The sequence below is a fragment of the Sesamum indicum genome, linkage group LG5 (assembly GCF_026168435.1).
Source record: "Sesamum indicum cultivar Baizhima isolate 11 linkage group LG5, ASM2616843v1, whole genome shotgun sequence".
In the NCBI taxonomy this organism is placed as follows: domain Eukaryota; kingdom Viridiplantae; phylum Streptophyta; class Magnoliopsida; order Lamiales; family Pedaliaceae; genus Sesamum; species Sesamum indicum.
This window is the reverse complement of record NC_142661.1, coordinates 1,485,644-1,500,948: the sequence shown is the minus strand read 5'-3', so window position 1 is coordinate 1,500,948 and position 15,305 is coordinate 1,485,644. Positions and strand designations below refer to the sequence as shown.

Genomic DNA, 15,305 nt, shown 5'->3' with positions numbered 1-15,305 from the left:
TTTTTCTTCTTCTTCTTCTTATTATTATTATTAGTGATGCTCGACGTTTAAGCCTGATCGTACCCAATTGGATACAATTTTATATTGAAATAACAAAGGGGAGAAAATCAAATAATTGTTGCAGTTTTAGGGTACGAGGGTTAAGTCAATTTCTTGGATGAGGTTTGACATTAATTGTTAAGACAGCTTAATTGTTAGTTAATTTGTGGGATTAGGGCTCCATTTGAGCTCAGCAACTGCGTCCTTTAGCGGATCACTTTACAAAAAGCGTATTTGAGATAATAACATCTGAATTAATATATAGATTAAGGCAGCAGGAAAGTCAGTAGCAGGACACAATAACATTACTGTAATAATGTACCTAATTGTCTTGTGCATCTTTGTCAACAGCGACTCTTGTAAGGTCTCCAATTCCATATATTTCATAATTTTAGTTCTCAGTTCAATTTCATTTTCTTTTTATATGTATATATACTTATTATCCGATTGATTTGACGTGAATATCAAGAAAAATATTAGTAATTACAAAAATGATATAATTATATACTCGTCGTATAATTGGATGGTTGAGAATAAGAATTAAAGTTAGCATATCCCGTACGATGTTCGGACTACGTGTTACGTGACTTTTCGAGGTTGCGTTATGGTCTAGTGCTAGGTGGCAGACAACAAGTGGATGTACCATAAAAATATATTATTACAATTGTAGTTTTGGACATGAGTTGTAGTTTATGAATGCATGGACATGGAAAAGATGATGATTACTAGCTTAAGTATTTCTTAATTAATGTACCAACTCCTCCACTTTGAACTGAACAAGTAGACCATTTGATAGAAAATGAACCCTATCATCATTGACATGCATTAGGGTTTTTAATTTTGACTAATTTAGGAAATTAATATTTTGTTGGTCTAACGTGTGATTGTGGTTCTAATATTAATTGTCGGATCAAATGTATATATGTGGATTGGAAAAAATGCAATTTTAATTTTGTAACTCAAGGGCGGTGGGATTTTTAGTTATGTATAAATTAGTTCAGTAACTTTAGAAGTTCGGCAATTTTAGCCCCTTTTCAACCAATATGTCCTAAAAATTATACAAATTTTCAACTTCTATCAACAATGGGCCGACAAACGCTTATTTTAAACCCTTTGTAAGGACGGAAATTTTTTGTACGTTTTTCTGTTAATTAATGGACAAAAAATACCGTGATGACTAACAGTGAAAAAATGTTCAACTTACGAGATGCAATGTGAGAAAATTATAATAAATGAGGTCTAAATTAAAATGCGCTAATATATGAGACCAAAAGTACGATTTTCTCGAGAAAAAGTTTATTGTAATACTAAAAGCTACACCATGTTTCAACCTATACAAGGAAGGAACCATAGGCTCACCAAGTCAAACAATTATTCCAGTAATTGACATTAATAGAACCTTGATTAGGACATGAACATACCTTAAGATTTTTAAACATTACAACATTAACATTGTCAAGATTTTTGTCAAATGCACTAAGAAGTCAAAAGAAGAAGAAAAACATATGACAGCAACAAATTTGTTGAGAAGTCTCATCACATTTGTTGCTCTACTGCACTAGCCCAGTTGAGAGGTACATGTTTCAGTACTTCTAGACAGTGAAATGACGTCGTACGGTCGCCCAAGAATGTCAAAATCAAAATTATGTAAATTTTCCTTTTTTGATGATGATTTTATATATTGTGCAATAAAATATTAATATTTAGAAAAAAAGGAAATGTTGGATTCCATATAATTAATTATTAATAATCACTTATTTACAACGAAAAATGAAAACTAGAATACACAAATTAACATAAGACGAGACAATTTTAGACATGTTTGGGAAGACAGTAAATCAAAAACCTCGTACTTACAATTCAAGGTTGTGATAATAGACAAAAGAACAAGAGTTACGGCACATTTGAGTAGATCGAGTTTAACCAAACACAATTAGATAAGCAATTTACCAAATTAGAGGATGTTGGGTTTAGCTTACAAGTTTTTTAAAAGATATTATAAGATGTTCGAAACACTATAATATATTTAAGAATTTTTCATAGATTTTGTTTTTAGAAAAAAGGAGATTATTACAAAGTAATTAAGATGTTAGAAACTTATAAATTCGTTCAAGTAAGACGTGGCTGACTTTTTTTTAAAATTTATTTAACAAGCTTTTCGACTTTAGTTGTATTAATTACGAAATTATTAAATAAAATAATTTATATATATATATAACCTTATTTTATCCTAACAATGTTTAAAAATTTATCTTAAAATAAGAGTCAACATCTTAATTATAAGATGTTTTAAATAACAACCCTCTTAGACATGTCGTCTAACTCGAGAATGAAACATCAAATCGTATTTGAAAAACTCGACTAAAATCCTAATAACTATGGAAATATTTTTTACCTAGAAAAACAATAAAAATCAAACAAGTAATTAGACGTAATTGCCTGAATATTACATCAAATTGGTCAAAAGCTTGTTAAGATGGGGTTGTGAAGAACAGAAATCTGTGAACATGGCATTAATTTCTTGATACAAATCTTTATGACATATGGTGTCAAGATATGAACAAAGCTTATCTTGTTATCAAGAAACAATAATTCTGCTCACCAGCTCTCCTTAAAAAACTAAGAGGAAGTGGTCTTCTCCGATGATGTAAGGAAATTGGGAGTGTCAATGGAGAGAGAGAGATTCTAACCTTGAGAGAAAGACAAGCAGAAGCATGTTTTTCTGAATATCTGAGTCAATTTGGACATTATTATTATATTCCCAACTTTTTGAAATTTTTCATAGTTTTCCGCTTGTAATTTCCACCAATTGATGGGGTTCCGTCGCCTTTTTGAATTTTGTGAATTGTTTTCTAAGTAGCTTTTGTGTATTTTAATCTGTATAATTCTTGTCCGAGTTCTAATTGGTATAAATTAAAACATTTCAGACCCTGCCCAAGTTGTTGGCTTTTAGGGTGTCTTAAAGCAACTACACAAATTGTGCCAACACGACTACTTACACTATAATAAATTATTTAATAGCAACAAACAAAAAATTAGCGTCCAGATAATTAGTAAATGGGATTTTCATTGCTAATCTACATAAATTTACTTGCATTTGACCCTATTTTGCGCTCATACCATTCAAACGTCCCACAATCTTATTATTAATGTATAAAATCAACCTTACCATTTGAATCGGACTTTTTATGGCGTGAAATTAGCTAGTTAGGTTTAGACAGACCAGATTTTTGAAGGAAAAATCCTATTTTTTGGTCTCACATATGTTATGTCATGTTTTAATTTAATCTTATTTATTACAATTTTTTTCACATTGTTCGTAAATTAGCAATGAATTCCACTAAAATTGCAAAGAAATTATGTTGTTGCTAATGATATTATGTTTTGTAGTGAAAGACACAAAAAATGCATTTTTCCTTCAATCAATGTTAGTCCCCACGTGCATTTTTGGTTGAATAATTAAGAAAGCCTTTAACAGTCTCAAGTGCATTTCCGTACAACTTTCATTAATTATTGGACAAAAAATTCACGTGAGGACTAAAATTGAGAAAATTCTCAACTTATAGGATGTAATGTGAAAAAATTATAAAAAATGCGACTAAACTGAATAAAGCCCTAACATATGGGACCAAAACACGATTTTCCCATATTTTAATTAATTACATGCATTGTGAAATAGCTAGCTAGATACATGAAAGCAAATGAATTATATATAAACCTCTTTTTCATCGAAATTTCCTGATGTATTCTGTTGTAATTGAAAGATTCAAACGAGTTTGTGCAACAGGGTGGAAAATCTGTATTATTCTTTGGTCTGAATTACTAGAAGATGAATAGTAAAAGTTAACAGTTTGGCTTTTGAACATGCTTTTTGAGTAAATTAATGTAATGTGCCTGTTTTTTAGCCATGCGAAATGTCGAAAGCAACTTCTTGATCAAAATATCCTGACATCAGATAGCTTGTTTTTGCAGAAATTTATGTTTTGGCTTTGAACAACTGGCAGCATGTAATATGAATGTTCAAACGCTATGCCAATATTTTAATTATTAATTAAGAGATTAATATGGAAATTTTGGAAACAAGAAGGATATAGATTAAGGCTTCATCTACGAAGAAAGTTCCAGCTTGAATAAATCAATAAAGGTGAAAAGCAAAACACAAAATTGTGAATGATGTCATGTGCAAATTGTGTACATACCCATAATTTTTTTCAAGCCTTTTTATTTTTTTTTAATAAGAATGTTGATTATGTATTATATTAATATCATTAAACTGATAAATACAGCGATTTGATCTACAAATATTTATTGAATATTTACATCTACCTCCCTAAAATTTTAGTCATTTTTGTTACGAAAATTTAATTTTGCTGCGAGTACCTCAATAGTACCTAATTTTATCAATGCATTTGCTGATAAGTTTTATTACAAAACCAAAATATTGAATTGTTATAATTATGAAAAATCAGTACATGAAATTATGAATAGTTAGAAAATTAAAAAAGAGAGTTAATTTGTTGGTTATGAGCAACAAATATAGCAAAGGGGTAAGAATTTTAAGATTTTGTGATTAATTTCAAAATTGGCATTAGAAATATTTCTTTGCTATAATTAGAAAGGATTTAATATTGCAAAACTTCATAAATAGTCTTTATAAAATATTTGAAACACCACTCCCCTAAAAATAAAATTAGTAAAAAATATTTTTCTAGTAAAATTTCTAGCAAAAAATTTTTTTTTTTTTTTTAATTGGGTGCTTCTGTGCAAGCAGGCGTGTCGGGTGGTTACAATTCGAACAGTCTGCTGCACAAAGTGTTACGTGCTCGATACTTCCTAGAGGCATCTTTCTTCGAGGTGGTAGGGAGAGGAGGAGGCTCTTACACTTGACAGTCTATTGCGTCGGCTAGGACTTTGCTAGCAATAGGGATGCGGTGGTTTGTGGGATGGCAGGACGGTTCGAATTGTGCTTGATCCTAGATCCCTCGACTGTGCTCATTCCATCTGGTTCGCCCCCCACCTTCGATACCGCCGAAACTGAGGGTGTTTTCGCTACTCTTCGCAACGGGCTACGATGGGAGGACTTCAGCCGCGCAACTTTTGATGGTGTGGATGCTAATTGAATTTTGTGTTGGTTGTTGCGAGCTAACTGCAATGCACGATGTTTTGGGGGCTATGGGGAGGAAGCATTGACACTCATATCCCGGGCATTTAGGCTGCTTTTGTCAGGGTAGTTTAGGTTGCTTGTTGATGGCTTTTAGCTAGGTTGGTCTTCTTAGTTTCGTATCGTAATGGCTTTGTAAATATCGAATTTCTCTTGAAAAACCAAAAAAAAAAAAATACCATCCCCTAACATACAGGGCGTAAAATGAATTTGGTCATCAGTTACGTAGCTAGGGGGCTGATTGGATGATTTGCTAGTAAAAATTCTAATTTCGTCCACATCAGCAATTTCCTGCAAAGTTTCAAACTTCGGTGATATGAGTCTACTAATTACTAATAAATATTAAATTATGGTTATAATTTGCTATTCATATAACCGCCATCCTTAAATTGTCACATTTCTAATATATAGGACAGTAAATATGGCTTAGCTCTCAAACCTTATTCTTTTCGTGTCAACCCTTGAACCTCCATATCTTTTTTATGAATAGGAAGGGATGAGATTCATTGCAAGATTTCTTATTTAATTAGTCTGGTAAAATATTTTTTTAATCCTATAAAAGATGGGTAGTGTTGATTTTTGAATCAAATGATTCATACAAAACAGAAGCCATTGGAGAGGAAATGAAGCTCTCTATTTCTGTAGAAAAAAGTCTATACATCACTCTGTTTTTTATATGGAGAAGACGAACCGAGTCACATATATATACAAGCCAAATAGGATAACTGTCAGCTAACCACCTAACAAACTAAGTGATGAGCTGGCCCAATAAAGCTACGAATAAATGACTCAGCAATTTTAATAGCATTACGAGAAACGTGTTTCTGTAATGTGATAATCTTCAGCCAGTATCCAAGAGAGCAACATCATCTCCTTCGCCCGAAATATGTTGTTCTTGCTGTTACTGTAAGTGCTTCTGCTGCTGTTGCGTGTGAGACTGCTGGAGAAGAGATAATCCAACAGCTGCCACAAGTGGGACTGGGTTCGAAAGAAATCAGACCCAACTTGGACATTAACGACAGGAAGGTCTTCAGAGGCAAAGATTTAGTGAATACATCAACCAACTGGAGAGAGCTTGGAACAAAAGAAGGGGAGATGAAGCCATCCTTGTAGGCATCCCGGACAAGGTGACAATCCAGCTCAATATGCTTTGTCCATTCGTGAAACACGGGGTTGGCGAGGATGTGCAAGGCGGCCTTATTGTCACAGAACATATCAATCGGAAGAGACAGAGGAATATTGAAATTGGAAAGAACATAGGATATCCAACGGAGCTCACAGACCATGGAGGCTAAGCTCCGATACTCCGACTTAGCAGTAGATCGTGAAACCGTGGACTGCTTCTTAGTTTTTCAAGACACCAATGCGCCGCCAAGGAAAACGCAATAGCCAGTTAGAGAACGTCTGGAATCAAGACACGAAACCCAGTCTGCGTCGCAGTAGGCACGGAGAGCAAAAGAGTAATCTGCTGGAAATAAAGTCCCTTAGATGGACATCCCTTAAGGTACCTGACAATGTGCATAGCAGCCTTCCAGTGAGAGGCACAAGGTCGATTCACAAACTGACTAAGCTGCTGCACGGGGTAAGAAATATCAGGCCGTGTGAAGCCCAAATTGCAATCTACCAACCAGTCGACCATAAGAATCTGGGCAAGTGATAGGAGAATCAAATCCAGCTGCCAACTTTAAACCCGAGGGAAACAGATTAGAAGCAGGTTTAGCTTTAACCAAACCAGTGTCTTGCACAATATCAAGCACATACTTGGTTTGTGCGACATAGAGACCCAAAGAACTCCGTGTAATTTCAAGCCCAAGAAAGTATCGTGCGTCTCCGATGTCTTTAATGGTAAAGAGTTGGTGAAGATAATCCTTAATCGCAACAATATCATCAAGAGAAGGTCCACTGATTAGGATATTGTCAACGTATATCAACAAATCCATGGGGCCTTGGCTTGAAGGAGAAGGCTTGGTGAATAAACAGTAATCATGAGGCGACTGGGTAAAACCAAAAGCAACGGGCTTTAATGTAAACTCCACATTCCACTATCGCGAAGCCGACTTAAGGCCGTACAAAGAACGCTGCAGTTTACATACCATGTTAGGAGCAATTTCATAACCTTCAGGAGGCATCATGTATATATCTTCGTCAATGTACTCGTGGAGAAACGCGTTGTTGACATCCAATTGTTGAATAGGCCAAGCCTGAGCGGCTGCAATGGTAAGAAATAGGCGCACAGTGACTGACTTGGCCACAGGCGAGAAACTATCTATATAATCGATGCCCTCGACTTGATTGAAACCCTTAGCCACCAAGCGTGCTTTGTACCTATCCACAGAACCATTAACACGGAGTTTCATTTTGAAGACCCACTTGCATCCAATCGTGCTCTTGCCCGGTGGCGAAGGAGATATCTTCCAAGTATGATTAGCCTCTAAGGCCTGCAACTCTGTAGTCATAGCCTCTCTCCACTCCTCATGTTGGAATGCCTCAGAGAAGTTTTTGGGCTCCTGCAAGATGGACAAGGAAGCAACAAACGACATATACGCGGGACTGCTAGCTTGTAATGAAACAGGGTTAGTGGTGAAGCAAACAAAATCACGTAACCAAGCAGGTGGACGATAAACTCTAGTAGACCGTCTAAGGTGTGGCTGCAGGTTGGACTGTAGTAGGAGATGGAGTAGGCAGAGTGGAACAATCTGGGTTAGGAGGATCAATGTGTGAGGGAACACCTATGTCAGTTGAAAAGGGCACCACAGGGAGAGGGCAAGGTGCAGGAGAATTCAAAGAAGCAGATTCTGAAAAGGGAAATAGATATTCATGAAAATGAACATCTTGGAAAAGAGAATGCAACTATTGTCTAAATCAAAAAGTTTGTACCCCTTCTATGTCATGGGATAACCAAGAAGGATGCATTTTACACCTCTAGGGTGGAACTTAGACCTATGAGGATCGATATTGGTAGCATAACATAGGCTGCCAAAAACACCAAGATGATGATATGAAGGTATAGTGCCTGTTAATAGGTCTATAGGCGTCTTCCAATGAAGAGTTTTGGAAGAGATCCTATTAATCAAATAAGTAGCCGTAAGAATGGAATCCCCCCAAAACTTAGAGCCAAAGAAGCTTGAAATAATCAAGCTCTAGCTACATCTAAAAGTTGCCTGTGTACGTTCAACTCGACCATTTTGCTGGGGAGTATATGTACACGAGGTCTGATGAATGATCCCTAAATCACGACACAAGTTTTGACATCCTTATTCAAAAACTTGGAGCCATTGTCCGTCCTAATTACCTTGACGTCTCTGGAAAACTGGGTTCTAACCATGAACAGAAAATTTTTAAGAGTAGATGCAACTTGAGATTTATGTCTTAAAAGGTAGGTCCATAATGAACGAGAGTGATCATCAAGGATGGTCAATATGTAATTGCAATTTGAGATGGTATAAGTAGTATAGGGACCCCAGAGGTCCAGGTGTGAAGATCAAAAGGAGCTGCAGTATGCGACTCATTGGAAGGAAATGAAATTCTAGTTTGTTTAGCTTTGTGACACACCTCATAATGAGAATCAAGATTAGTAACAGAAGAGTTAAGGAAAGGGATATGTTTCATTACTGTCAAAGGTATATGCCCCAATCTGTGGTGCCAAATTTGCTCATTACAGTGAATTTCCTTAGGACAAGATTTACTATCGCAGCGTACAGAGGTAGAACAAACAGAATTATGAATCATCTGCCTAACTACATACAAATTTCTGCAGATAGTTCCTTCAAGTAGGTTCATTTTATTCACTAGGTCCTACAAGAAATAGTTGGAATTAGTGAATTGAAAAGCTAAAGAAGTGTTGCGACACAATTGACTGACAGAGAGTAAATTGACCGAAAAAGAAGGAAGGTAAAGCACTTGAGTGAGGACAATGTGATCATTTAAACAGACATTGCCAACATAGGTGGTTTTTTTGTGAGAACCATCAGGAAGTTGGATGATTTTGGGTTGTGTTGGTGAAGTGAAAGATTGAAAAAGTTCAAGATTTGAGCATATATGGTTCGTTGCTCCAGTGTCTATTATCCAACAGTCCAAATCGATCACTGAGGGTCCAGAGGCATTACCTACAAATTCAACCGCATCATGGCAGGCAAAGTTGGAATAATTGGTGATAGGATCAGTGGTTGAGCTCCTTCTCTGCATCATTTTAATTAAGTCCGCCATCAACTCTGTCATCTTTGCAACACTACCATTTTCTGTGGAAATCTGCTTCTCAACAATTGTTGTTGTTGTAGCAAATGATTTTGAGTTCACCACCTTCTTCTTCTTTTCATTCAAAGCTTTATACCAGTCTGGTACCCCGTGCACCTGAAAGCAAGTCTCAGCCGTATGCCCGGCCTTATGGCAATGTGAGCAAACTAAACTGCGTTTATCCACATACGGTTCTTTCTGTTTTGAAATCTGTCTCCTCCAACTCTTTTGTACTCCTGCGAGCTGATATGCCATATGTCGAGGAGCATCACTCATCTCAACATGAATTTGTTTCTGTTTCTCAATTGTGTAAACCATAGAAAATGCTCGCTCCAGATTCGGCAGGAGATCCTGCATCAAAACTTGACTTCTCTCACTGTCGAAACTCTCATGGAGACCCATGAGAAACTACATTAGTTGAACGTGCTCAGTTTTTTCCTCAATTGCCTTATTCACCCCACATGTGCACCCTCCACAAGTACACTTTGGATTAGGAGCTAAGCATAGTAGTTCATTCCAGTATTTTTTCAATTTATTGACATAAGCTGTTAAGGACAAATCAGGCTGTGAAATAGAAGAGATCTCACGTTGAATCTGATAGATCATCGTACCGTTGCTCCTCCCCTACCTGTTCTGTATTTCAAGCCAAAGCTCACGAGATGAGGCCACAAATATAAAGGACTCAACTATATCTCTAGATAAGGAGTTCTAGATCCATGACGTAACCATCAAGTCTACTCATCACCATTGCTCAAAAAACACTGATCCTGCTACTAGTCTAGGGAATGTTCCATCAATGAAGCCTAGCTTCATTTTGATTCCAAGTGCCACATGAGCGGAACGACTCCATGATAGGAAGTTCGTTCCATCTAGCGGAGAAGAAGAGAGCGTCAAGCTCGAATTTTCTGAAGGATGTATGTAAAGTGCCTCTCGCTCCAATTGATCTGCAAGTGTTCCATTGTTGGAGCTCAAATCAGCCATAGCTCATCCATGCGTACAATGAGCAATACTAATCCCAGAGACCTTCACGTAGAAAGCTCTGATACCATATTGATTTTTGAATTAAATGATGCATACAAAACAGAAGCCATTAGAGAGGAAATGAAGCTCTCTATTTCTGTAGAAAAAAGTCTATACATCACTCTGTTTTTCATATGGAGAAGACGAACCCAGTCACATATATATACAAACCAAATAGGATAGTTGTCAGCTAACCACCTAACAAACTAAGTGATGAGCTGGCCCAATAAAGCTACGAATAAATGACTCAGCAATTTTAATAGCATTATGAGAAAGTCGTGTTTCTGTAATGCGACAATCTTCAGCCAGTATCCAAGAGAGCAACATCATCTCCTTCGCTAGAAATCTGCTGTTCTTGCTGTGCTGTAAGTGCTTCGCTGCTGTTGCATGAGAGATTGCTGAGAAGAGATAATCCAACAGGTAGAAAGTTTTTTGATACTACAACTATGCTGAGTGACGTTTTTAGTTTTACAAAACTCAAAATTATGCCTTTTTAGTCCCAAAAAGTGTAAACCACAACGCACATGACTTTTTGGGATACAAAAGGCGTGATTATAAGTTTTATGAGATTAAAAGCAACATGTACCATATTGTGGTACCAAAAAGAATTCTGCTCTTGTTTTATGGGATTAAAAAAATATTTTACCCTTAATTAGTCTGGCTTTGATACCATTGAGTTGATGACCATCAGCATAATCATAAAAAAATTAAATTATTAGAAAGAAAAATTATTTAATAATTACATCTAATATCTAATATATTCTTTTTTATAGGTATATATATAGGAATAGTTAAGAGTACTTTTTATCAATTTATAATAAAATTTCATTACAAATCTTTGATCAAATATATTGCAGCATGAAACCATTCATTTGAAATTATGATCTTATACATACAAAATGGTTGAATGCAATTTACCTTCTGTGTTATGTGAAATAAGCAAATACTCTCATGTGAAATAAGAATTAGCAAATTATCCTCATGTGTTCCAAAAAATGAAGCAAATTACCCCCTGTCGATAGTTAAGAGAGGGGAGTAATTTGCTTTTTTTTTTTTTTCAAAACATAGAGGGTAATTTGCTATTTTTTTTATATAGATTGTTTTTTCTACTAATTTCTCATATCACATAGGGTTCATTATATTTTCCCCAATTATAAAATTACAAATAAATTTCACTTTCCCATAAAAATTTACAAAATTTCATCGTACACAAAAGTTAGTACAAAATACATACTTTTTTTTTTTTTAAATATCTATCATATGAATTAAATTTATATATGGATTCTTGAACTTCTGATTGTTAGTACATTATTTGCTCTTATAATTAAAACTTTTCAATTTAATTGGGTGCAGTTAAATTTACAAAGACTTAAATGCCCCAATAATCGAACATTTCAAAGAAGCTGGCGACAAAAAGAGAGGATATAGATGCTTCTTTCTCGGTTTTCTGCTGTTCCATTTCCTCCACACACCTAAATTAATTAATTAATTATATATATATATATATATATATATTTCAAACCCCCAAAAAGCAGATGAATTTAATAATATGTACTTGCAAGAAAATTTTGTGAAGTTCTTTGTCAGGTTCTATGTACAATAATCAACATTCAAATTAAATATTATGACTGAACTAATCCAAATGTATTACAAGAGAGAGAGGGAGAGAGAGAGGAGAGAGAGAGAGAGAGAGCTAATGCAGAAACCCTAGGTAGAAGGGTGGTGGTGGTGGTATCAGGTATGACTTTTTTGGTTCTTTTAAGTATCACATCATCATCTTCCCACCTATAAATTCAAGTCTTCCCTGCTGACATTTTTCCTCAGAGAAATCAACAACAAAAAAGTTTGTATGATCTGTTTCAGTTTGGTTGGAGAATTAATTCAGAAGGGAAATTAAAGAAATAGAAGAAATGGGAAGAGCACCGTGCTGTGACAAAGCCAACGTGAAGAAGGGACCATGGTCTCCTGAAGAAGATGCAAAACTCAAAGCTTATATTGAGAAGTATGGAACTGGTGGCAATTGGATTGCTCTTCCTCAGAAGATTGGTACATATATTTATATATAATCATCTCGGTTTCTATATGTATATATATATGTCAGATATATAGTTTGAATTCTCTGTGTTGATTTGTATGATTGAAATGATTGTTAACAGGGCTTAAGAGATGTGGGAAAAGTTGCAGGCTGAGATGGCTGAATTATCTGAGGCCTAATATCAAGCATGGTGGATTTACTGAGGAAGAAGATAACATTATTTGCAACCTCTATATCAGTATAGGCAGCAGGTTTCTCTCTCTCTCTCTCTCTCTCTCACTTACACACACAAACACACACAAACAAGAGCATCGAAGCAGGAAATTTCTTGTCCTTTTGCCATTGTCTATCATGCTTTTGTTTGAGAACTCACATGTTCCTGATCAAGAATCAAATATTTCTTAATTTCTAGGGTTTTTCTTATTGTTTTATGTTAATGACTGAGAATCAAGAATACTTCAGAGGGTTTTAATTTTGTTTGTGTTAATGTTTTCTTCTTGTTTCTTTCTGAAACACATGGGTTCTGATGATCTTGTTCAAATTATGCTGTAGGTGGTCTATAATCGCGGCCCAGCTGCCTGGAAGAACAGATAATGACATCAAGAACTACTGGAACACGAGGCTGAAGAAAAAACTGCTCGGCAGGCGCAAACAATCCAACATGAATCGGGCCTCGATTCCAGGCCTTGAACCCAAGGATGCAAGCGGAGACGTCGACGATTTGCAGAACCTGAGCAATTCAGCTCTGGAGAGGCTCCAGCTCCACATGCAGCTTCAGACCCTTCAAAATCCTCTGTCAGTTTACACTAATCCAGCACTTTGGCCTAAACTGAACCCCTTGCAACAGAAGATGATCCAAACCCTTCATTGTCTGAATGAAAATCAAAGCATCCTGATGCACCAAAACCCCGTCAGCCCTCAACCTGTTTCAAAAACGGACGAGGTTGCAGACTCTATCAATTGTCTCTCATCGTCGGGGACCTCGTTTCCATTGAACACTGAAACCCACGTTCCAGATCAATCAAACATCATGGGACAAAACACGGGGTTAATGCAGCCGGCGGGATCAGGTTTTACTCAAGCTGAACTTGACGATTTGCTGACTGATCACAGGCCTTCCAGTTTCATCCAGACAGGGAACCAGGTTGCTGAATTTGATTGCTTCAAGGGGATGGATGGAACAAAGGACAATCTTGGATGGTGGGCTGATGAATTCGGTGTGAATAATTCGACATCGTCAAGATCGTGGGATTCGGCAACTATGCTTCCCCAATCTGATGAAATGTATCAAGATTATGGTATAGGATACAGTATGCAGTGAGAAAAGAGGAAATATAGGTGTGAGGATCAGTAGGAGTTCAATTTGTTTTGCTTCATAAAAAAGGGAGAATTGATGCAGAAGAGATTGCTGGTGTTGTAAATTGTGTGAATAATGTTATGTCATGATCTTGCCAATGCTTTTACTTATGAAGTTGATATAGAAAATTCTTGTCTAAATCAGGTTTCGTATAACTAAATTAATTACAAAATAAGTGTCATATACTTATTATATGATTGGTCACATAACAAGTGTATGAAACTAATTACAATATGATTCGTTCAAATTTGGTAGAGTAGGTCCGGACCAGCATTTTCCAAGTTGAAATTATGAATTTCAAATTTGTCATAATAAATTTATTAAGGCGAAATTACATTTTTATCCTGTAACTATAGGTTCTTAGCATATTTTATCCCATAACTTACCCCATTAAATATTTAGTTGTTTTTTGATGAATTTAATTCTAAACATCTCACATTTGATCCTTTATTTAATAAATTTAGTCGCGTGTTTACAATTTTGGTCATCTTCACACTAGAGTAGATATAATTTTTGGTCTTGCAACTATAGATCATTAAAATTAAAATCAAATTAAACAAGACTAAATTTACCAAAAAATACAAAATATAAGATGGTCAGTACTAAATTCGTCAAAACTCGAAAATAGCTCCAAGGGGTTGATTATATATTGGAGGTTTTCTTGAATCGTGCATTAGGCAAGCCTTGTTAATTTAAGTCCAATAATATTATTTTTTAGATTTAATAAACACTAAGATCCAGCCCAAAGCCATGCCAGTGGCCTGTCGATGTTCCGACTCCTGAGGCACCGTCTCTGCGTGTCAGGGAATTGACATCAATAAGCCCGTAAGTGAACAGAACGGGTCGCTGTTTATGAATGAGAATTGACATCCACCTAAACACGGAATCGTTTAAGTTGTTACCCAAGCTTGACGTGTGATATAAAAAGGATCACACAACAAATAGAATTTTGTTAACAGGCCTAACTATATTAATAAATTTGAAGTTCATCACTATAAATTTGTAAGTTTGAAATTCACTAACGTTTGATATGTTATATTATTTTAATAGTAATTATTAATTAATTAGATATAATATTTATTATTGATGATTGATATACAATTGTTATAATTATCGATAGTTATTATATATATAAATATATAATATTGATGCTTAGTAATCAATTTAATAAAAAATAATAGTTTATCGCTTTCCTTTCAAAGAAAATGTAAGTTTATCACAATTTACATGGAAAAATTACAATTTCTGTTTTGTACATAAATGGGGTGGCAATTTTTATCTTATTGAAATTAAATTGGCAATTTCATCCTATAATAACAAATTGATAATTTGGGCTGAAAAATCATCAATGGACTGAAATTGTCCTCAATTTGACTTATTTATAAATTCATATCAGATTCAGTGTTTTGTGTATACGATAATTATAAGTTGTTCAATATATTAAACATTGAATCTAATAT

The 15,305-nt window shown here is 35.3% G+C and overlaps 1 protein-coding gene across 1 annotated transcript; it reads left to right on the top strand.

Moving 5' to 3' along the window:
- Nucleotides 1-12,084: 12,084 nt before the first annotated feature.
- On the top strand, nucleotides 12,085-13,955 carry LOC105162954 (transcription factor MYB36). Its single transcript, XM_011081134.3, has 4 exons — nucleotides 12,085-12,191; nucleotides 12,317-12,499; nucleotides 12,610-12,739; nucleotides 13,041-13,955. Exons 2-4 carry the CDS (start codon nucleotides 12,364-12,366, stop codon nucleotides 13,807-13,809), a joined length of 1,035 nt encoding a protein of 344 aa, XP_011079436.1. The 5' UTR covers nucleotides 12,085-12,191; nucleotides 12,317-12,363; the 3' UTR covers nucleotides 13,810-13,955.
- Nucleotides 13,956-15,305: the final 1,350 nt, after the last annotated feature.

Coding starts and splice junctions, on each gene's coding strand:
- LOC105162954 (XM_011081134.3), top strand. CDS start 12,364: ATGGGAAGAGCACCGTGCTGTGACAAAGCCAACGTGAAGAAGGGACCA. Junction 12,500..12,609: donor TGCTCTTCCTCAGAAGATTG/GTACATATATTT, acceptor GATTGTTAACAG/GGCTTAAGAGATGTGGGAAA. Junction 12,740..13,040: donor TATATCAGTATAGGCAGCAG/GTTTCTCTCTCT, acceptor ATTATGCTGTAG/GTGGTCTATAATCGCGGCCC.